The following is a 22769-nucleotide window of genomic DNA, read 5'->3' as shown; positions in this document are numbered from 1 at the left end:
AACCCTACTGCTTGAATTTTTTTCAGTAATTATTGGCATATTATGTTATTGAATTTTTGTGTAAGGTATACAATAAAAATAACCATCCTTTAGCCACAATGGGAAATAGTTCTCTCAGAAATCAAAAACTTCGGCAAACAAATATACTATTATATGTTTATTCATCCCACATTCTCCGTCAAATTATATTTATGTGCAAATACATTCATTTTCACCCGTTGACATTACCAGGGAAACCAAATTCAGTTAATATATCTGTACAGTATTCTACAAAACAATTTAACTCACAAAAGACCAGACCTTGTAAACATTCCCCTCACTGATATAAAAACAATGAAATCCAAATATAACAAATTTACAATGTAACTGTATTGCAAAAAATTATATATTACACTATGTGTAAAAAGTACTGAACAGCTGACTACGCAGACATAGACTAATATACGTAAATGTAAACTTGATGAGTACAAAGTAATGCAACAAACTTAACTTGGTGAGGCAAAAGGTGGAAAAAAATAAAACATTGCGTACAGCTGAAATGTTAAAAGTTATTTCTAAAGTCGGCTGAGCTTAGCAGAAAGTCTGCACAGCAGTGTTTAGTCACAAGTATTCCCTGGATCACATGATGCATGGCTCATTACGTTACAAAGTTTTTTTACATGGTACCTTTTTTATTTAGTCCAACAGGAGACTAATCTGTGGATGGCCTTTAGTTTAGAAAAGCAAAGACCAAGTTTGACATGCCAAAAGATGGATTTTAGCCATGTATGACAAAACTGAGTTTCTAATAATTACTTAGATGTATCTATAAAAGTAAATAAATGGCGCTACAACTAAAACATTTTTATTATTTTTGTCCTCTGGTTCCCCTTTTGTGTCTGCTGAGTTTTTATTTATTGGCTCAGAAGTTGCTCACTTTCACAATGGACTCTTTCTTTCACCCTAATTAGGTCTTTGGTAAACATCGCTCGCAGCACGCTTCCTGCTACAACACACACTTTCCGAGATGAATGCTTGACAATGTTTGTGTGCTGCAATGAGGAACGAGTGTGACATGTAGCCTCAGTAAAAGTGATTGGGGTGCAAAAATAAACCATGACATATTTTCATAAAGATGACATTTCCTCAGTTTTAGCATTAAAGTGATTTAAATGTTTGTGATAGGCAAGGTCAAGGCTTATGAATATTAGGGAGTCTATTTTAGTTGATAAATAGAGCGCCTCCATGTGGCACCATTTCTGTCACACCCCATGCCACTATGTTCCCTCTTTCCTCCCAACCCTGGCCCTCTTTCAAAGCCATCTGGGAAATCTTCTCCTCTGACAGCACTTTGTCCCACATGTTCACTCCCGTCATTTTGCCTGCAAATGCCAGCTTGGGATCAAACCCTGCCTCAAAGCCTGGCACCCCGTTCCCACTGCTGCTTGGGGTCAGAGGGCAGCAACCATTCCTTTCCTGTCCCAACTGGAGTGAACCTCCATCTGGCAGGATGTGTCCTTCTGCCACTCCCGATGTGGAAGCAACTTTTTCCCCACCTGCCCACAAGGTTGCCAGGCCCTGCTCAGAGGACCAAGACCCGCATAGGTGAAGCCATTCTGTAGGACCATTTGCCTTGACTAGACCTCGTGCCTCCACCAGATGAGTCTCTCCTCCAATGGTGAATAGGGCTGATGTGTGGCTGAGCAAGAGTTGGATCTCATATGGGTTACGACGGTTGCCATAAGAGAACAGAACAGTCTTGTTGGAAACTGTGACTGGTTTCACCCACAGGCAGACAGTGAAGGAGGACAGTGAAAGAGGGACATCGGGGATAACTGAAGTGTAGATGCGACGTGAACGCATGGGGAAGAGGATGGCCATCTCATTACCTGTGTGAAAAGAAAGTGTATTGGAGAAATTGAATCAATCATCTGATGAGTCATGAACTTTTTGACAATTAACAAAGGATGACACGTTGGAAAAAATGAAGTCTAATCCAAAAATAGTCCACAGTTTACCTGCAGGCAGGTGTCTGCGCCGTGATGAACTTAGTACCTCCTGGATCTCCATTCTCGTCTGCTGCAGCATAGCCAAGGCTGCCTCCAAAGCTACTTCCTGTGTTGTAACTTCCTGCTCTCTGTGGACACCCTGCGAAAGTTGCGATGTTTCTTTCGCACCTCTTCGGTGGCTGAAGCAGCTGGTTTCCAGCTTACCAAGTCGGCTTGCCTGGCTCCGTGTGGCAGAGAGAAGCTGTTGCAGCATTGCCTCCAGGTGGTTTGAATTCCCAACAGAATTTCCATCAGCGGTGGTAATGTAATCACCAAATTTGAATCGTTCAAGGGATTCTCTTAGTCGGCCTTCCAACTGCAAGGCCAGCCTCTTTCCCGCTGTCTCCACTGCAACCCCACATGAACCACCATACTGGGCCACAAACCTAGCCAGCGGAACCAACATCAATGATTAAAACGGAGTTACTGCAATCTATTATGACTCGAAATTGTAAAATATTAGATGTTACTCAACGGGACCCAGATGCTTTTTGTCATTTTTGCATAAACATCCCATTCAGTCGTCCAACTGACCTGAGGATTTCCCCACGTAGAGACCCCATCTCCACTTTGACAATGTCATCGGCATACTGCAGAAGCATGTTCTCCCGCATCTGGCTATTCTCCAGCATTGAGAAAATTTTGTCCCACTTTGTGAGGTCTGGAGAACTACAGGGAGTTGCACTCGGTGTGGCTACAGATGGGAAAAGGAGAACAAACAACTTAGTTAACATGACAAATTCTTCTTGCTAGTTTTCAATTGAAGTTTATTTTGTCTTTCTGCAACATCAAGTGTGAAGTACAAATATGGCTTGTAAAGTGGAATAAAAGTGTGAATCATTTTTCTACCGCTGGGTACTAAAGCAAGCACTCTAATGTTGAGAATGACAAGTACATTGTCTGACATTGAGGTTGTGTTAACCGTTGATTTGTTTGGATAAAAGCAATTCTGGTGATCATCCAAACCCTGGGGCACACCAAACAAATGGACCCAGGCAGCTTTAAGACGTGGTCTTGCAAACAAAACTCTGGTGTGGTTCAGGACCATTGAGCAGAACTATGAGCGCTACATGGACCAGTGTCAACATGATTACGGAAAGCATTTGGAAGCCACACAACTGTAACATTTACGGAGGTGCCTGCCCAACCGTCAAGTGTAAAACTACACCCCCACGGTAACCTTTTGGGGGCTGCAGCTAATTAACATAATGCCATTTGGTGGGGCCCACTCTAAAAGCACCATTCATTACTAGCGCCAGATCAACCATGAAAGAATTTGGTCCCTGACACAAAGGTTCAGGTTGGTGAATTCCTACAAGAAAAAATACTGTGAGGCCTTTTGCCCTGCCAATGACTCACAAAAGTAGGTCAGAGAAACATTTCTAGGGGATTTCACTGGGTCTGTAAATGAACTTGCATAATTTTGATCTTCACCTCATTACGTGACTTTGAATCATGGGGATGAGACAGTAAACCTTGCTGGGTGTGTTTTGAACACTTCAAGTTCCCCAGAGTGGCTTTAGTGTTTTTGATTAGAATTTCCAAATCAAAAAACACAATCTGGAGGCTTAATGCAAACTGATTTTAAAAATCAGAAACTAGAGTAACTTCAACATTAGACGTTTGATTCTTTTTTCTTTTTGATAGAAATCATCCCTCATGATGTGACAGTAAAACTTCCCCCAACCAATCAGGCAAAAATATATAAGGATATTCTTACAGTGCAACGTTGTTATGTGACCTCAATTCAGTGATAATCAAATTCAAGTTAACCCTCAAAAGATTTATTACCTCTATTTATTATGGAAAAAAATGTTGGAAGGACTACGACAAGTTAAATGAACTGTGCCATGGCCCCTCTCTCATATTCATAGACACATTCAAATTCCGTTAAGCGTTAAACTGTCAGTGTCTTCTTTTGGGCTACCTCACTTTCTTCACTTTCATTTCTTTATGTCACTCTTTTCTATTAGTGTGACCAATGTTGTCATTACACACAGTACTAGTCATCTAAAGGATGTTCAGTCAGCTTTATCAAAACTGGGAATGTTGCCCGAGCGACATTTGCTGCTGTTTAACTGTTGACGGTGCAAAGAGACCCCCTGCTAGGTTTAAATCAACAAACTTGTAAAATGCAAGCTGTGTGGTGTTAGGCGTGCACTTTGTTCATTTAGTTTGGCCTGAGAGGATGAAATATCCATAAGTTTCCAACAAATATAATTTGCAGCTTTGTCACGCCTGACAGAATACAGCGGAAGCCCCAAAGTTGTGAAATATTTGTTTGACTTCCAAGTTGTTCTTATTTACAGCCTGCGTTTTGTTAGTTTTTATCTTGTTAGTTTGTTTAAATGTATAGACATTTTTTTTCAAGGGAAATTTTTACCACTCCTAACTGCCAAGAAAAATGTTAAGTGAAGCCTTCAAATCTGGAGTTAATTGGTCAAGTGTAACACTTACGTTCTGGCGTCTCATCTTCTGTGATTTCGTTGTAGTAGGTGTCGGCATAGTTGACTTCGATATCGTCCTCGTAGTTCAGAGTCAGACATACACATATCGACCACGCACCCACTGCCAGGGGGAGCTTCCAGTACAACATGCTGTTCTTCTGTGTGTGTTTGCCTATGTGTGAGTGAGTGTTCACAGGTGGCAGAACCAAACAAATGTGTGAGGAAAATGGCTGGCCTCCTCTGTGTTTGCGTGCATGTGAGGAAATTCTCTATCAGTCACCGTGGTCCCCTCCGGTCTCTCACTTTCTCCGGTCCACCGCTCTCTTTTTCAAGCTCTCCCTCCCTGATACTTCATGCAACATTTGTTCCTCCCCCTCCACATCCTCCCCTTCTTCCTCTCTACCGCTCCCATTCTTTCTGGTTTAATGCTGAGCAATCCTTGGCAGCAAGCCGAGCGGTGTCCTCTACTCCAGCCAGATTCGGAGATACAGGAGGGGGCTTAGTGGATTAAACTCACGCACAAGTCTATGTTTCCCATTAATTAACATGTTTTCAGGGGAGACACTCATTTACTTTTACTATATTTGTATATAAACTGTTAACGTCCACATTAGAAAATTGGTCATAATACAAAGAAAGTGGAAGTCAATCAGCGTTCCACAAAGCAATGTTTGAACTAGCTATTTGTTCTCTCGTCTGATCGTTAGAAGGGTTAGGGAACTTTTTATAAAGTCCTCCAATGGCCATAGAAATTTTATATAAAAAACATGATGTAAGCATTTTACAAATATGTATTATTCAATATTGGAATTCACGAGTTAAATGTTCTGCAGGTTTTGCATGGTGTAGTCTGGGTCAAAGGTCATTTTCTGTTAAGTTTTTAATGTGTGGTATTTTTTACCCTGATGTGTCAAAATCTGAGATAAATCTTCCTTTTAACCTCCTCTTGTTTAGCCTGCTTAGAAATATTCTTCTGTGACTATATGGTGATGCTGCTTTTTATAATGGTCACATTAAAATAAAACCAGACCATCGTCCTGACCTCCAAACGTTTTGAAAGCGCTCTTTGTGCCAATGAAATTTGAGCCGAGCCTCAGCCTGAGAGCGAATACGGCGAAGCAGTGAGTAATGCGTCGTTGGAGGTAGCCTGTATGTCGTAATCAGACTTTACTGCCGCTGCACACAGGGAGAGGGAGATACAGGTAATGGAAGAAGAAACAGAGAGATTGATTTTTGCCCCATGCAGAGTTTGCATGTGCCTGTGTGAATAAGAGGCAGTTTTCGAAATGATTTTTAAATTGCTTCACTGTTTTCTACACTATTATTCATGACTCAGAAAATCTTTTGATGATGTTGGTTATGTGTGAAGATCACACGTATGTTTCCTTGCGTGGGACTATGTGCTTTTGTCTGTTTGGTGTTGCCGATGGACCTAATCACTTCCTCATGGGATTTGAGGATTTGGCCACTCTTTGCAGCCTTCTTGTGTGTCTTTTGTGTGTCTCTTTGCATAGTTGTGTATTGTACCTGGTCCTTAAATGGGTAGAAGTGTGGTTTCGTGAGGTACATTTTAATGTTGTTGAAATTGTTGCTGTTCAATTTTAATTTTGTGTTACCTTAGAATTGACATAAAAACTGAATCTAATGTAATCTAGTATATTATCCAACAAAATATAATCCAATCCCAAAACATTTTTTCGAAACAATGATTGGCAAGTTTGGGTAAGTTTGAAATATTGAAAATGAAGTTGATCCAAAATTTACGACTTGAATTTATACTGCCAGAAAGTTGAGATTCTTGATCTTATTTTTGTTGTGCATATTTTGTGGCAGTAGCACTGTTGCGCCCTCATAAGCAGTAATAGAAACAAGTCACAGCACGTCATCTTTTTTATGAATGTGTAAATTAGATGTTGGTAACCTAACTCAAGTTTGAGAAATACCATTTACTTCCTGACAACCCTGACTCATAGTGAAATAATGTAAAGTGGCATTCAAATAGAAAAACAGTTTTCCTGTTCAGTCACTACTGACTCAGCAGTACGAAATGCTGACCCTGTCCGACTCATTGTGCAATATCGCAGATTGTTCCATAACTTCATTCGTAAAAGGTAACTAACTACTACTTAACAATAACTTAAAAACAAGAAGTATTGCCCATAGCCAAGCATAGTGGGTGGAAGCTCTTGGCATTGAAGCTACAGAGGTAATTATGAATGCCAGAATTTACTGCGAGATACTGATGCAGAGCACGATCCCCTTCCTTGGAAAACCGGACCACGAGGCGCTCTTCCAAAAATCTAACGACCCCACAAACAGCCACCACAGACCTAAACTCGAACCCACCAACTCTGTAATGTTGTCTTGGAATGGAAGAGGATTCCAGTGTCAACCTGGGAATCCTTGGTTTAAAACCAAAAAACTCTCCTGGAAAAAAATTGGTGGTCACATAAAATGTTGACACATTTTCACTTTGGGGTGCATTCACTTTTGTTGCCAGTGGTTTAGACCATAATGACTGTGGGTCCACTTATTTTGATGGAGCAATACATTTAAATGGATATAATGAACTCTTGACCAGTATTTTAAAAATGATGGTCTCCCTGAGAGAAGTTTTTTTTTCCTGTGCCTTAATGTGACCATCACTCCCCCCTTCACATATTTGAGATGTTCAAGTGACATACATATAGGACTTTAGGAACAGACAAGTAAAGCAAACCTATGTGGGATACAACTTAACAAACACTTGCTCACAGATCTCTTTTGTGTGCTCATGTGACACTGGCCACCAAGATTTATTGAGCTAATTGACCCCCGGTAGAAAACAGTGAATAAATCCAAGAACATTTCGAAAGAAAACTGAACATTTAATTCTGTGTGCTACATGAACTGCACGCAGATGACAGGTTATATGATATTGTATGATTATTAGGGGAGACATCCTTATTGGCTGGAAATGTGCATTGGACTAAGAAGTTCCACTTCAATTTGGGGTGTTGATGTTTACAAACGTTTCACTGTACTAAACATTGGAACAAATACAGCTTTGTTATACAACTTGGTTTGTCTTGCACAACTAACCAGTGAGGACGGGTCAAATTCAAAGGTGATATATCACGTAAGACATTTCTGCGGAATGGCAGAGAAAGAGCAAACAATCGTAATTTATGCTCCATGTCAAGCAATCTCGAGACACGCTGGAAAAGGGGTCATATATTAAATGCCAGACAGTAAATACAGCTGTGGTTGGAGAGAAGAACAGCTGTGGTGTTCACGTACAGCACATGTCTTCATAAATCCAACTTTTGAGGCAGCTGTCATGGTTTGTTTGCACAATTTTAACTTAATGATTTTGTCATTTTAGCAGTTGTGTTACCGCAGTAATTTTCAGTGTTTTCCTTTCCATTATGTAATTACCTAAATATGTCACCTTTGTTTGAGTTTGGCCGGGAACCAGCCTAGGGTGTATCCTACATCTCACCCAAAATCAACTGGGATAGGCTCCAGTTCACCTGGGTCCCCAAGGCACCCTAATGACAACAAGCCATGTAGAAGTGATGTTGGTCTTTCGGGATGCTGGGTTGTGTTGTCAATTGGGGTTGTGAAGGTCAGATTCCACACTTTGGGTTGACTCATTTGTAAATCAGTACTGATTTCAGGTGCTGTGAGTGATTGTTAACTGATCAATATCTAAAGGAGCAAGAAGAAATTAGGAACAAGTGACTAGAAGTATTATTAGGTGAATTTTGAGTGTGTCAAAATTGTGTTCAACCAAGATCTTGTCCAGATGGAGTTTAATGATTAAATCTCCCTTCAGTGTACTTGAGCTCAATAAATGAACATCCAATCAATCCAGCATTGGCATGAAGGATGAACATTTGTGTTTTTATTCATTTCCACTGCAAATGATAAGAGTAACATTTTGTTACTTTTTATCAAAAGTAAGCAATTCAGCAAATTTTCCCTGTCCGACATTTGTCCTTCATTCGCCTCTTGGGCACCCTTTTGTCATCGGCAGGCAAATATTAGATTATTGTTGTCGGCAGATATGATTTGACTATACCAAGTTAGCCCCGATATCATTCTTGCATGAAACAGCACACTAGAGTCTTATGTAGGAAATAAATAGACCAGCACCAGGTGCAGCACACAATGCGGTCTTAAAGATTTCCCATCACAGGAGATTTAGTCTTTCGGGTGAGTTGGGATTTAAAAACAACATGGCAGAAATCAACCAGTGTATGCAGAGCTTAAAAAGAAATGCTGGAAGTTTTCGCACTGTATATATTATTTTCCCACATGCTCTCCATGTGTTTAGACATGCACATGCCTGAGGGTCCAATAGTATAACTCCTAAATCCCCCACAGAGTATTCCTATGCGGACCTTTAAAATTCCTGAGAAGAATCCCATCAAAGCACAGCTTCAATCTTTAAAAAGCTTTTTTTTTTGTACATGCCCTCTACAGTATGTGTCTAGTTTTATGAAGAGCCAAGTCTTAAGTGTGCTGGAAGAGGAAATGGACGTAATGAGATTGAAAGATTTCGGTATTTATTGGTGACCTTGCCACAGCTTTTACACATCCGACAAAAGCAGTTCGTTAAGATGAGTTATAACTATGGATCATCTTGTTGTAAAACCTGAAGCCCAAATAAAAATATGACCTGTGGTTTCTTTTTATTTTTTTTTGCTGAACATAATCCAAATGAAAATATGACCTGTGTTCAGTGTCTTTTCCCGTCTGTCCGCAGGAAACCACATGCTCCTCCGTGTGCTCCTCTCAGTCTACCCCAGACAACCTAATGTCATACACCGTCACCTTGGCAAGCTCACTGCTATAATGTCACAGCTGGATTCTGCAGAACAGCAACACCTAATCAGACTGCTTCAAATAGTGGCTGAGCAGCATCCGCTGGTGAGGTTGTATTTATCTTGTGCGTGTTGCTTGACGCAATGTCAGGACTAAAGAGGGTGTGGAAGGAAAACAAAATGTCAACATTGCTCTAAAGCACAGACAGCAACAACACCCAACACTTTACGATCAAAATAAAATGTTTACTTCCTAGCAGACACTGCAGTGTTAAAGAGTTGGGCATGTCATATTTTTAGGTGACTAATTGTTCAGTCCTCAACCATAACTAAGTCACTATGATAATAATAGTAAAGAAAAAATCATATGCCAGCCGTGTCCGCTTGGTTGATGAATGAAGTGTCCCTAAAGAATGTCTCATTCATCACTGCCATCTTAAAACGACCGTTTAGAATGTTCTGAGTTTCAATGTGACGCAAATGTGATTATTCAGTTGAAGTGACTTAAACTGAAGCAGCAGGCGTGTTCTGCAATCGTCTGATCCAGTGCTGTCTCATTGTGGATAATGAGGAGGAACAGTTCACTGCCAGAATGTTTCCAGACGGTCCTACAGTCATGTCTTTGTTTATCATCAGTCACCATACTGTTCATCTCATTCTGCTCACCTCTGAGAGAGACATATCTGCACACTACCCAAACCTTGTGTTGCTAGACTCATGGTAAAAGTATGAATTCAACTTTGTTTTCAGATGTTGAGCCCTCAGGTGCCTACCCTTGTCAGTTACCTGGGCAACCAGTCTCTAATTGAGGCCATTCTAGGCACTCTGGTGGATGTGGCTCAAGCCAGCCCCTCCTCGTTGGTCAGCTCTCTGCCAAAGCTCAGGACTGTGGGACAACAATGGCCTGCTCTTTTGGGGCACGTGGCCAAAATCCACGGTGCTGTGGGCATCATCAATGAGGTACGCATACACACACACGCAATTATACTTGTAGCACACACAATAAACAACTGACTCATGGGGAAAGTGTTTGGAGATACCAACTAGTGAACGGCGTTGAAGGCCTGGCTGCATTCTTGCGTACTGAGTTGCAATGATTCAGTTTAACCAACTCATTAAAAATCGTGACTAGACTAAATAAGTCAACAAAGATTCCCATCTGTCTGTCTGTTCATCCCGCCATCCGTCTGTCCATCCGTCCATCCATCTTTTATACCGAGGTCGCAAAAAGCTGGAGCCTAGCCCAACAGACTGACTGAAAGGCAAACTACATTCTGGACTGATCGCCAGTAGTTGCACACCTCAACAGTGACTGAGTGGAGAATAAACCCATGCTGGTTGCACCAAAATCAGGCAAATGTACCACTCCACCATCAGTGACTCAAAATAAATAAATTACAATATATGCGTTTTTAATTTGTTTTGTTTTATTAATGTCACTATAGCAAATGGAAATTATTGACACTTTATAAAGATAATCGGCAGCACCACTTTTCATTCTCATTGTAGCAAATGGAAATGATGGACACTTTATAAAGATAGATGGCAGCACCACTTTTTATACGTCCTCTATGTGAAAAACAAAACCCAACTTTAGCACACACAAACACGTAGTTTGTGATCATTTGTTGGTGTCCTGTACTTTTTCCACATTGGAACTATTTGGAAACCAAGGCCTGGTTTTCTGGGAAATGACGCAGCAGAGACCTCCTAGTGATGGCAGTGCCTCCTGTAAGTTACTGTTGCCCCCCACGCACACACTTACTGGTTGCACAACTTTCTCTTGCTTCCTTTAGCTCCAGAAGGACTTCATTTGTATTGATTGTTATTTGTTTTGTTTGGTCCAAACATATCAAATTAATCAATTATCTCAGTGAGACCTCAAAAAATATAAAACACTGCATTGTACAGAAGAAAGCACAAGTGTCATGGGGCTCTATTTTTTTTTTTTTAGATTGTGCATGTGGAAATGCTGGCGTAACCTTTTATTGCATACCCGTATCTACTGTTTTCGTGAACACGCAAGTCTCGCTGTGTGAGTTTCGAAATTACGGAGACCGTTCTGGGCCATGCTGGGTGTTCTAGCATAGCGAGGGTGTGTTGTTTGACATACGGTCGCTGCAGCTGACAATGTGGTGGATGAAAGTTACTACACTCTACGCATAGAGGAATATATTCTGAGCTGTGAGGACATGTCATCATATATCTAAATCTGACACTGTCATTCGACCACATATAAAGAAAATGAGAGAAGACCTTCTGATTGGTTTTGAATCAAGTTGGTTCTGATCATGCCTACAATGGTGCAAACCACCTTTTTTTAAATACACCTACTTGCATAAGTCTGCAAAATTGCTAACATGTGGACTAACCAGCCTCCTCATGATAAGTGCAGCACTGTAGTTGCACTAGTTACAAAAAAGAGTTTGTTATTGACTATGTGACTGTGTGTTATTTATTAGTTGCAATGTTATTTTGTGCTTTTAGGTACAGTCTGAATCTCTCCATGGAATTTAAACTTTATCTTTTATCAGTTCAGTATAATTTTGGGGGAGAACATAAAACTAATAGTGGCTAGCAAAGAGCCCAGGGTGAACCACAGTTTTTGCCAAAGTCATCTGGGATAAGCTCCAGTTTTGCTGCAAGACCAAAGAGCGGTATAGAAAATCAATGGATGAAACTTCAGCAGTTACTTTTCCTTTTAACTATTCCCATGATTTTTGCATTACCTGAAAAGGGTTCACATGCTTGTTCTATAATGAACATCATAAGACCTGCTTTGAGTATAATGCTTGTAAGCGCCTTAGCCTTTTAAAATGCAAAATATTAAATCAATAAAGCCAGCACTCAGGTGTAATAATAACATACCACAGCTGTAATCTGCACCCCAACAAGCTTCTGTTTGATTCTTGAACTGCACCTTTGAGACTGCTAAATACCTCCTCGGCCTGTTGTGTGGAAACCCGCTGACTTCTAGTCTTACAGTTGCGTTTAGTATCCACACAAGAGGTTATTATCCAACAGAATGAGCTTGTAAAACATGCCCAAACTATACAGAAAGAGCATTTTCCCCATCAATCACATTTTTTTGGTCTCATGCTGAAGATTTCCAACACAAGATGTTTGCACCAGCTGGATTCAAAGATCATATCAGTATATCTTGCCAGCAATGTACAAGTACCAATTTTCCCCACTGTTGTGAAATATTGATGTCACATTTTTTATTGTCAGTATATTAAAATATTTTCTTGTGAAGACTGACAATGCTTTATGAAACAATTTATACTCCCAGGGAGAAATCATAAAAACGTCTGTGGTTTTTGGTCTTTGGTTTGCTTTTTATCAACAAATGAGGGGGGGGGGGGGTTGGGTTGGATTCAAAATTGCAAGAGGACTAATATTCAATCCTATCACCTCTGCTCTACTCACACCATGTTATTAGATCCAGCCCAGGGGGGTAATCATGCAGTATGACTGCCAGCACACATGAGATTTTCCTACTGCCAGAATAGGTGATCATACAGCACAGTGGCCCTCTGAGGGAAAGCACAACAACAATGTGACCCATAACAAAAATGCTTGACACCCCTGAAATAATATATCCCCCCTAAAAAAATGATAAAAAAATGAAACTATTTGTTAGGAATATATATGCCGGTTTTAAATAATGCAATCCAAATTTTTATTTACAAATACTTATTACCATAGACATGAAATTGTTCAAATCTAAAGTCCCCATTAAAGATTCTCCTCTGCTTCAACACCAGGATCATCCATGCAGACGTTGTATCTGCTGAGAAAAAATGGAGTTTGTGCTCAAAGGTTTCATGATGTATTTGAATTTGAAGAAAACTATTCTATAATTGGCAATGTTTATTTTTATTTTCCTCAGGTGCACGCACGTAATTCGTTGGTTTACCTGGTGTCTCTTTTGGGTGATATGGAGCACACTTTTCACCACACGCTGCTGCTGGAGATCCGAGGCCTGACAGACCGTTACCCGTCTGTGCTGGGAGGCCACGGTAAAGACCTCTACAGGCTGAGCAACTCATTCACAGCCATAGCCAGAATGCTCGGGAGGCGGCTGGAAGAGAGTGCCACCGCACGCTCCAGGTCAGAGGAGGCATACTCGTCATCATTAAACAGATTAGAGAAGAAGTGCAAACATTTTCTGTGCAATAATATGTTCTTTTTCATATTCTACAAATGCAATAATTGGAATACCGTGTTTAGACAAGACATACAACATAGAACGAATAAATGAAAAGAACATTTTTGACTTGACTTCCCCTGAGCAATTATCTTCTTGTGTGGGGTGTGCAAATAAGACATTATTACATTTATCACAATAGAAATGACTTTTGAAATTTAGTTAGCCTGGCCGAACCATTATTATTCTATCTTCTATTATTCTATCTACTCTTTCTTATTATTTGCATTCACCACATTCTAAAAGCCCTGTGGCACCATGTTGCCTCTCACGGATCAGTCTTGGTACTACGACAGACTAGTCTGGCGAGAGGAATCATCATTTATGGTGGATGGATCACTGTGTGTGTAATATGCAATTTTGATCGTCTTGATTCAAAAATCATTTGATATGTTACAAATCAGTGTTTGTGTGGACTATGTTTAAATTGCCAGCAGGTGAGAATGAGTGAGAATTTCAGTATGCAGATGTGTACTGCATTTGATTGTCAGTTCAGCGTATATGCTGCTTCTTGGCCAAAGTCAGCTGGGATAGGCTCCAGCTCACCCGTCACACCTAACAGGATAAGCACAAGGGAGCTGGATAGTTATTCTACAGCCAAATAATCATATAATCTGCTGATGACATATTAAGTCATACTGGAATCTTAGTCACCTGTTTGTCCATTGCAATTTTCTTTAGTAATTTTAGCTAAAAACATAAGCTCTTGAATGATATCTGTTCCATGATACTTTCTAATGCTAGTGATCTGGTTTTTGTCACTAATCTGTTTGCGATGACTAAACATTTCTGTCTGTAGTTTAGACAAAATAGTTAAGCCGCCTCCCTGACAATACTGAGGACAATCTGTTTTGTGTGTTTGTGTTTATCAGATGTTTATTTGTATCGAGGGAAAATTGAGGAATTATTGAAAACATTCAGATTTGAATGTTACCCCCCAGCCCCAAACACACACACAGGGTTACATAATAAAATCATGCATGCATGACAGGTCAGCATGTGTTTGTGCGTGTGGGAGGATGAGAAGCATTTTGTGCAGGATCGAGGGCTTTGCTTGGGGTCCTCTCCTCTCACGATACTGAAACTGGGTGGTAAGAAAAACCTTTCAGACAAAGAAAAACGTGTTATTCGTACCTCTGTCAAATATGAAAGCACTGGCATTATTTTATGTATTATTACCGTTGACGTTAGGTGAGAGAGAGGGCACAACCTAGACTGGTTGCCAACCAATTGCAGGGCTCATGTCGAGTTTTTAGCTACCATTCACACTCACATGTACATCTGTGGACAATTTTGTCTTTGATTGACCTAACATGCATTGCAATTTGAGGATTTGGAAGGAAGCCGGGGAGGTCTGAGAAAACCACCGCAAGCACAGGAAGAACATGCAAACAGTTTCATCTTGTTTCCTAAATTTGTGCGTGTGTTACAGTGAGAATGGGCATTGTTCGCCATCTCCCAGCACATCGCTTCAATGCGAAGGAGTTGGAGGTGAGATTTCTGAGTCGAGGAAGTTGGTGAAGGCAGGGGGTGAGCCGGAGGTGCAAGAGGACTCTCCCGCCCCCCAGCGGCGATACAGCCTAAACCAAGCAGTGAGGGAGGAGCAACGAGAGATGAGATTCAACAGGTAAGGGGAATTGTTATCAGCACACATTGACTTTGAAAGTGGTTTAGGCCACATGGTTCCGTGATTAAGCCTTCCTATGTGGAATTTGAACAATGGAGGTTCGGAAGATGGTTTCCAAATGCCCACCTCACTGTGTAGATGTTTCGGAACCCCATGTGCTTGCCCATGTTAAAACCTGATCATCTGCCACATTAAGACTGTCGGTGCCCGACAAGAATGCTGCATTTAAAGGGAATAAAGTTACCTGTCCCACAGCAGTTTAATTGTGCGGAAGGGTTGACTCCCAACCAATGGGAGTTCCTCCACTCCTTAAGGCAGTTAAATTCACTCGAGAAAGGAACCTCAAGTTGTCTTGATGTACTAGTTGGTGGCGCTTATAACGTACATAGGCAGTCGGCGACTGTCTTGCACCCACAAATTGTTAGCATCCATTGAAAAAGAGCAGAATAATACAGCATAACAGGTATGTCCAAAGTGTATTATCTTTTGGTTGGTGTTCCAGAGGTCTCATATGCAAATTCCACCCAATGTGGTGTTTTATTTATTTGCAGCAGGCATCAACTGGAAGATTGTTTATAGATGTTTTACGATCAAACTTGCATTTTACCATGCTGACACTGTGGTGTCTCTCTTAGATCTAAGAGCCTGGGTCTTCACGTCGTGCGCTTGCGTTCCATCAACTCAGACGGCGGGGATGACGGAGGAGTGGAGCTGAGTCCAGACAACATCACATTCACCAGCACTTTGCCACATTCAGCAGAACACCAGGAAGAGAAACCTCCAGCCAAAAAACTGACAGACAATGCGTCCACATCCACCGCTGCCCCTGCGCCAGACAGTGGGGTCAAAAAGGCAGAGGGAGCACACAGCGAGCACAAGAACAAAGAGGAGGAGGAGGCTGAGGTAGCAGACAGACTCTTCATCCACTTAAGAGACAATCTGGAAATGATCCGAGAATTTTGTAAGGGCATGGTACAACACATCCCCATACCGGAACAATGTGTAATAGAAGGTAAGATGATCAATCGGTTAACATTAGCATACACATGCATCACTTTGGAGTTCATTCATTGACTTTCACTCATTAAGACCTATGCAGGAAATTATAATAACTCACTAAGAGCCCTTCACTGCTTTTTTAAGATTTGGCAGAGGTCTCTATTTTGGTTTGACCATGTTTGCCTACTGCATTTGTTCCCAAAATGGAATACACTTTAAAAACTTTAAACACACAGCAGTATTTAGGACTCAGCAATCCATTATTGAATTCAAGCAGACATGGATTTAAGACTAATCCAAAAAGTAAATCATTTCATAGTAATGTTAATCCCATCAAGAGGGCATAAATGCGTGATTTCATCCCATTTTATATTTAATTTAATTTTAACATGTGTGGATTTAACTAGGGGTCTGAGACACCAGCGCTCAGTAAATATTAAATTACTCGCCTCCAGTCTAAGCAGTGAACTAGCAAAGGGCATGTTTTCATGCCTGATTAATGGCCCGCTTTTAATGACAAGCTCCCATATGAGAAATGTGTGGGAAAATAAAGTTTTATTTGAAGCATGGATTTCATTCTAATGGGACTTAAATTCATAGTAAATTCACAGTTAAATTCACAGGTTTATCTATGTTGTGTTATATCAAATTGTTGCTGTTAAGTAATAAGAAACAGGCAGAAAAATCGACATGACTCAATATTACAATAAAAAAGAGGTGTGATGATGCTGTGTGAGTGCACCTTTAAACTGGTCCTGGCACGTTAATTTGTTTAGAAGCAAGCGGTCAACAGTTCATGTGAAAAAAATGCTGAAATGAAAAACTATCTTGATTCGCTTTTGTTGTCTTCCAGATAGGTCAGATGCAACGTCTTTTCTTTGTCTGTTTTTTTTTTCTTTCAAGGGATTTAGTGCAATTTTCAGCAGTATTAGCTCCACAGCCTTTTTGGCAACCTTGTTGAGCATTAAATCATATCCATGTTTTTGTTCTTTTAGATGCCCCAGTCAAAGTTAATATAGTGATGTTTATTTCTATCACGTAAAGGAAATGCATTATAACCCGTACGTATACTAATCTTGAAAAATAATCCCATCACTCAATAAAAAATGTTGTTGCAGAGATGGCAATAGTACTCATATTCTGAGCTAAAGTTCCGTGCATAAAAAAAGCCTTTTAAAGGTAGTTTGATTCAGCTCCCCTCTCATTCCCTTTAAATATGCCGCTCCGGACGAATGAAACCAGTAAATACAATAATGTACTTTTTATGTACAATTATCACTAAGACAAAATAATGTCATCGTATTCCATTACAGAATCAAACAGAGGCTGCGTGGCCAAGCTGTCCTTCTCGTGTCCCCTGAAGGGTCATTACTGCCTGTACACAAAGTCCACTTTCAACCTGAGCAGCCGCCGGCCTCATCTTTGGATACACATCATGTTGCTCCATCTCCAGGTACACACAGTCACTTGGCTATCAATAACAACGTGTTCTTCAAACTACCGTAATTTTCGGACTATAAGTCGCTCCTAAGTATAAGTCGCCCCACCCAAACTATGAAAAAAAACACGACTTATAGTCCGAGAATTACGGTACAAATCTCAACATGCGTCCTCACTTCAGTCGCAAATCTCCACTTTATTTGTTGTCATTTTTCTCTTTTGTAGAGTAAGTCCAAAGTTCCACTATGTTCTGGAGATGAGTGTGTTCAGAGGTTGGCTTCTCTTTGGGGGAAGACTCAACTTAAAGGAGCTCACAGCTTCCACATGGCAATGACACAACACGCCACTCCACACAGAAAGGTAATTCAGCACGATTTATGGGAGGTCTGGCTGCAACACAAACCACAAATAGTGACCAATTTGCAGAAATGCTTCTTTGGAAAGTATTTTTTGCAATAAAAACTCACTTTTTTTGCGGGGCAGTTTTATGCTATTTATAGTTTTTCGTTGTGACAAATGATGCTCAATTCTGGTGGTCCCAACAGCGACGATGAGGTCAGTTGCAAAATTCCCATTCATCATTCAACACGTGTCTTGCAAGTGTGGACACAAGTTTCAAGTGTGTAGGCGCCGTGCTGTGCCCTCCTGAAGTGACAAGCGGTTCATCGGAAAAGATTACAGCGGTTATTTTCTTCTTGGCTGCTGTGGTGACCATATGGAGCCTAAACATGCTCGTATACTACCGCACAAATTCAATTCTATGTATCCACTCACATATGAACACATATATGAGCCAAGATATATAGTATGATGTAAACAAGTCATGGACAGTACATACCTCTAACACATCACGATGTATTCAGTTAGCATTTGCCTTAATTCAATCGGATCAGCACAAATATGACTTTTTTATGGTTCTTATTTTAACTCTTTATAGAAACAACTGACTTGTGTCTAGTCTTTTATTCTTTATACCAAAGAAGATCTTCCATTTAGGTGGATGGATTATATTTAAGGCTCTCAGTTTGATAAGACCCTCAGAACACCATAAAATTATTTTTGCATGCCTAAGGAAGCATGTGCTGGGAGTATTCTTTTTTTTTTGGTCAGTTGGTTCGCTTGTTCGTTCCCATGATTGCACAAACGTTACAGAACTAATTTATGCAAAACTGAAGGGCTTGGGAAATTCCAATTTTAGTGCAAATCCAGATAAAATGAGAATAGAGTTTTTATTCCACCCATTTGATATGTTGTTATTTACATTTTTTTTTTTTTTGCATATCAAGTGCAACATAAGTGTATGAAAGGAAGACTTGAATTTGTTTTGGACTGAGCCACAGTGATTTTCCCATATGCGATTTGTGATGCTCATTTTTCCTGAACTTTTTGTCCAATTTCCTTCCAAATGTTCATGATACAGCACATTGTTTTTCCTCGTGTACTCAAGGAAAGTACTGTGTCCAAAAAAACCAGTGGGGAACTTGGATGTTTGTTGCAAGCGTGGTGGGAAGTGTTCCTATCTGTGTGTAGAGTGTGAAAAATAGATCTTAAGACGTTTTTAAAAAATAAAATAAATAAATAAACATATTACGAGAGAGAGGGAGGAGGGGGTGGAGCGGCATCCTGTGAGGCCAGAATAATATTATTACTGACAGCAAGATTTAAAGCAGCGACTGTTGGGATGTTTAAAAAATGTCCACCTTTTATGACTCAGCTCAGAGGTTTCCCAGTGTGTGACAAATAAAGGAATAACTTATGACAAAAATAGAAACTTGTCAGGGAAAGGAAAAGGGGATAAACGGTTATTCCAAATGAGGAAACGGTCGGAACGAGTGGAGGTTATTTTCCAAAACAGGCCCTTAAAACTTTTCAAAGGGAGAGTTGAAGAAGAAGAAAAGAGGCATGACGATATGAAGGGCAGTTAAAGTGAGTGGAAGTCTGGGATGGAGGAGATAATTAATGATTATTGTTTCACCTTTCCCCCTCTTGTGTCCTGAGTGGAAACCTTTGTTGATATAGCTGCTCGGTTGATAAAGTTTGACGGAGGAGGAGGAGGTGCGAGGAAGACTGAAGACAGGAGACAGGATGGAACACAAGGAAGAATGGAGCCACACTTGAGATAACAATGTTTTGTCGAAAAAAAAACAGAGTGCTTTGCATGTCTGCCTTGTAGCCAAAGGTCCTAGGTTCAAGTCATGCCTCTCATCTTACTGCATGAAGTTTTCCCTGTGCTTGCGCGCGCTCCGGTTTCCACCCGCATTCCAAATTGCCGGGTTAATTGAAGACTCTAAATTTCCCGTGTGAATGTGACTGCTTATATGGCATTATGTCACAAGTAGTGTCTTGCTCCGCATGTGTAGTCTATATAAAACACTAAAGCAACAACTATTAAAACAGGGCGAGGGTGCAGCAAAAAGCAGGAGTGGTCTTGACATGCCAAATAGGGTGAAGTGGGAATATCCAGCAGCCAAAAAATCTTCTTGGCCAGATCCTGATTTGTAAATATGGTTCTCTCATCTGAAATCATCATTCAAGTGTGCTTAGAGGACCTTCCTCAAGGCCATCCCACTGTTTGTGGCACACACACGTTGACATCAATACAATGTTGAAACAAAAACACATGTGGTTGATTGGTGACTATTTCTCATTATGCAAGGTAGGTTCTTGGTTCCCGTATTTGTTTTCTTGAATTTTTATTGTCTTTGGACATGGGGGCATTTTCTAATGACATTCAGAATACATCCTTACCTCAAATTACACTCAATGTATTTAGAAGGTTCCACACCAGTAATATATTTTTTTTCAGATTTCAGAAGGTTGCCTCCTTTAAATGACATATTTCACTGAATCGCATGTTGGAATTAAAACAGACTTGGTGTGAATTTAAATATCAATTTAGATGTCAATTTGCGCTTTCGTGTTTCTTCAGGATCTGGAGAGTCTTCAGATGCAATTGGAGGAGGTTCGCTTCTTTGACCTGTTTGGCTACAGTGAAGAAGAGGGAGGGTGGTTATGCTTCATGTGCAACAACCCTGAGAAGGCCACAGGTACACACACAGACACAGACACACACACAGGTAATTTCCTGCAGCAATCTCTCCTCGCCATCTCAGTTGCAGTTAGTTTCTTTGGAATGCATCGTTGAAACTATTCCAATGATCCATGTGGTGGTGACCCTGAATCCCTTGAGAGATAATATTGTATTCCCTGACTACTCCAGGTAACAAAACCGCTTGGAGCGTTCACTGGGAATGTTCTTTATAGTAGGTCAATCAGCTCTGATTAGGTGACAGTGGACCGGTGACCCATTTTCGAAGAGCACTTAGCCCCGATGATGTCATGTTTGTATGAGTGTCTCTGTCCCTGAAACCCATTAGGATCGGTGCAAGTATGAGAGTGTATATGTGTGTGAGAGAGACCAAGGTTAGAGTCAAATTTGTAACATATTCACATTTTGTATTTTAGTACTTAAGATCTTATGACATTTTTTTTTTCTCCTAGATTTCGTGTCATTTAAAACTTTCTTTCCAAATGAGATGACCTTATTTTTGGAACAGGACGGTGAAAATATTTTATGGGTAATAATGTAGAAATGGAGAAATCCAAGTGCTGTGAATTGCTTTCCAGTAGCGTGCCATATGCGCTATTTTTCCAAATCAGAACATTTGGTTGAAATAAAAAGAAGCCGGCAGATGCTGGCGGGAAGTACAATAACTCGGCAAGTGGGGTTGCAATTAAGTCTTGCTGGGCAAATACAGGTCTTATGCAACATTGTCTAAATCTAAAGACCCATTGATATTTTAGTGTTTCTATCTCTACATTAGTGGGGCTTAGAGGACCTGCTGCAATAGTTTATCTGCCGGTATATGCGTACACATGTGTGCATGCGTGCACAAAAAGTGTCCTCGATTGACTCAGTTTAACCAAAAGGCCTTTGTGTGAAAAGTGAGAGCAGATGGTACACATGCAAGCAATGTCAAAGTCATAAATGTTTCTCATATACAGATTGTATTCATGTCATATTTCCAGTCTGGAAGTACTCCATGTGATCTTGGCTGGGGGAATGTTGCAAGCAGGCAGGAGATAATTGAGTTTCACTGAGATTTATTCATGTTTTCATTTGGAAGGTGAATTTTGTGAGTACTTGGAGCAGCAGTCGTAGTATGCAGTCAGTGTTTTGTTGCCCCTCCATGACATTTGTCCCCAACCTCAGGCTGGGCATTCTGTCCCCAAAACGAGTGTTACATATATTTAATGATAATGATGATTTTTTTTTTAATGCTGATACAAACTTAAAGCACCTCTTTTCATGCCAGAAGATACTGGACTCGATTCACAAGTTAACCATAACAAAAAACCCATCTTATAAATATGTGAAACATCAACATGTCCATAAAATAAGCCTCGTCGTTCTGGAAAAGCGGAAACATTGATCCAAGTGAACAGTGTCCAACTTTCTACGTGACAGTGGCGTATTAATATTATTGCAAGACAGAGCTTACTTATGTCAAATCTCCATAACTCAAAAGGAAATTTAAAAACATCTTTCTTTCTCATTCTGTTCCACAGAAATCCATCTGGAGGATCACAGAAAAACATAAGCATAACACTAAGACACAAATCAATTTGATAAAAGTCCTCGATTGATGATGTATTTTTAAAAACATTTTGTCAAACTAGAGTCAAATAATCAATCTAGCAGTAAACCGTTTGACATCTTTTAAGATCATTGAGTGTCAAGCAAGTAAAAAAAGTAAAATACAATTACGTAAACGGATAGCAATATGTAGAAGGAGATCATTTGTGTGTCCCTGCGACGACCTTTTAAGAATAACATTGACGTATTTGTATAATGCTGCCAACTTACATTGGGAAATATGCACCGCTTTGCTATATGTTGCAATAACAAATAAAGACAACACTTTTGAAGCGAAGTTTAAGTCTTGCATGACAGCGCGCATGATGAAGATTGTTTTAGGCATTTTGCTCCCAAACGGCTTTGGCATGATTTTCGATAATACTATAAAACAAAATGACACGCTACATTACAGTTGTCTCTGTTGACCACTGTTGAAGTCAATCAAATGCAAAAATCTACTGTTTGATAAAATGCAATCAAGAAATGGTTACTTTGACATTTCACAGTAAATTACCAATCCATTGGAAAATCTTCCTGTGGAACTTCACCATCAAATTTGGAAATGACAATCT

At 40.2% G+C, this 22769-nt stretch overlaps 2 protein-coding genes across 2 annotated transcripts in view; one reads left to right on the top strand and one right to left on the bottom strand.

Annotated features, from left to right (window-relative positions):
• The window catches only part of veph1 (ventricular zone expressed PH domain-containing 1), a 40211-nt gene that overhangs the window by 9493 nt on the left and 7949 nt on the right, over positions 1–22769 (top strand). Inside the window, exons 5-12 of the mRNA XM_061281364.1 lie at positions 9225–9388; positions 10033–10242; positions 13175–13395; positions 14925–15119; positions 15755–16131; positions 17432–17571; positions 17784–17918; positions 20488–20605. Coding sequence (XP_061137348.1) covers positions 9225–9388; positions 10033–10242; positions 13175–13395; positions 14925–15119; positions 15755–16131; positions 17432–17571; positions 17784–17918; positions 20488–20605 — 1560 coding nt within the window. The remainder of the gene's footprint in view (positions 1–9224; positions 9389–10032; positions 10243–13174; positions 13396–14924; positions 15120–15754; positions 16132–17431; positions 17572–17783; positions 17919–20487; positions 20606–22769) is intronic.
• On the bottom strand, positions 145–4879 carry ptx3a (pentraxin 3, long a). Its single transcript, XM_061281382.1, has 4 exons — positions 4485–4879; positions 2562–2721; positions 1998–2413; positions 145–1868 (listed from the first exon to the last, which is right to left on the bottom strand). The coding sequence occupies exons 1-4, from the start codon at positions 4621–4623 to the stop codon at positions 1201–1203; spliced, it is 1383 nt and encodes a 460-aa protein (XP_061137366.1). The 5' UTR covers positions 4624–4879; the 3' UTR covers positions 145–1200.

The sequence above is a fragment of the Syngnathus typhle genome, linkage group LG6 (genome assembly GCF_033458585.1).
Source record: "Syngnathus typhle isolate RoL2023-S1 ecotype Sweden linkage group LG6, RoL_Styp_1.0, whole genome shotgun sequence".
NCBI classification, from domain to species: domain Eukaryota; kingdom Metazoa; phylum Chordata; class Actinopteri; order Syngnathiformes; family Syngnathidae; genus Syngnathus; species Syngnathus typhle.
The sequence above is the reverse complement of the archived record's forward strand: the minus strand, read 5'-3'. Positions and strand labels throughout refer to the sequence as shown.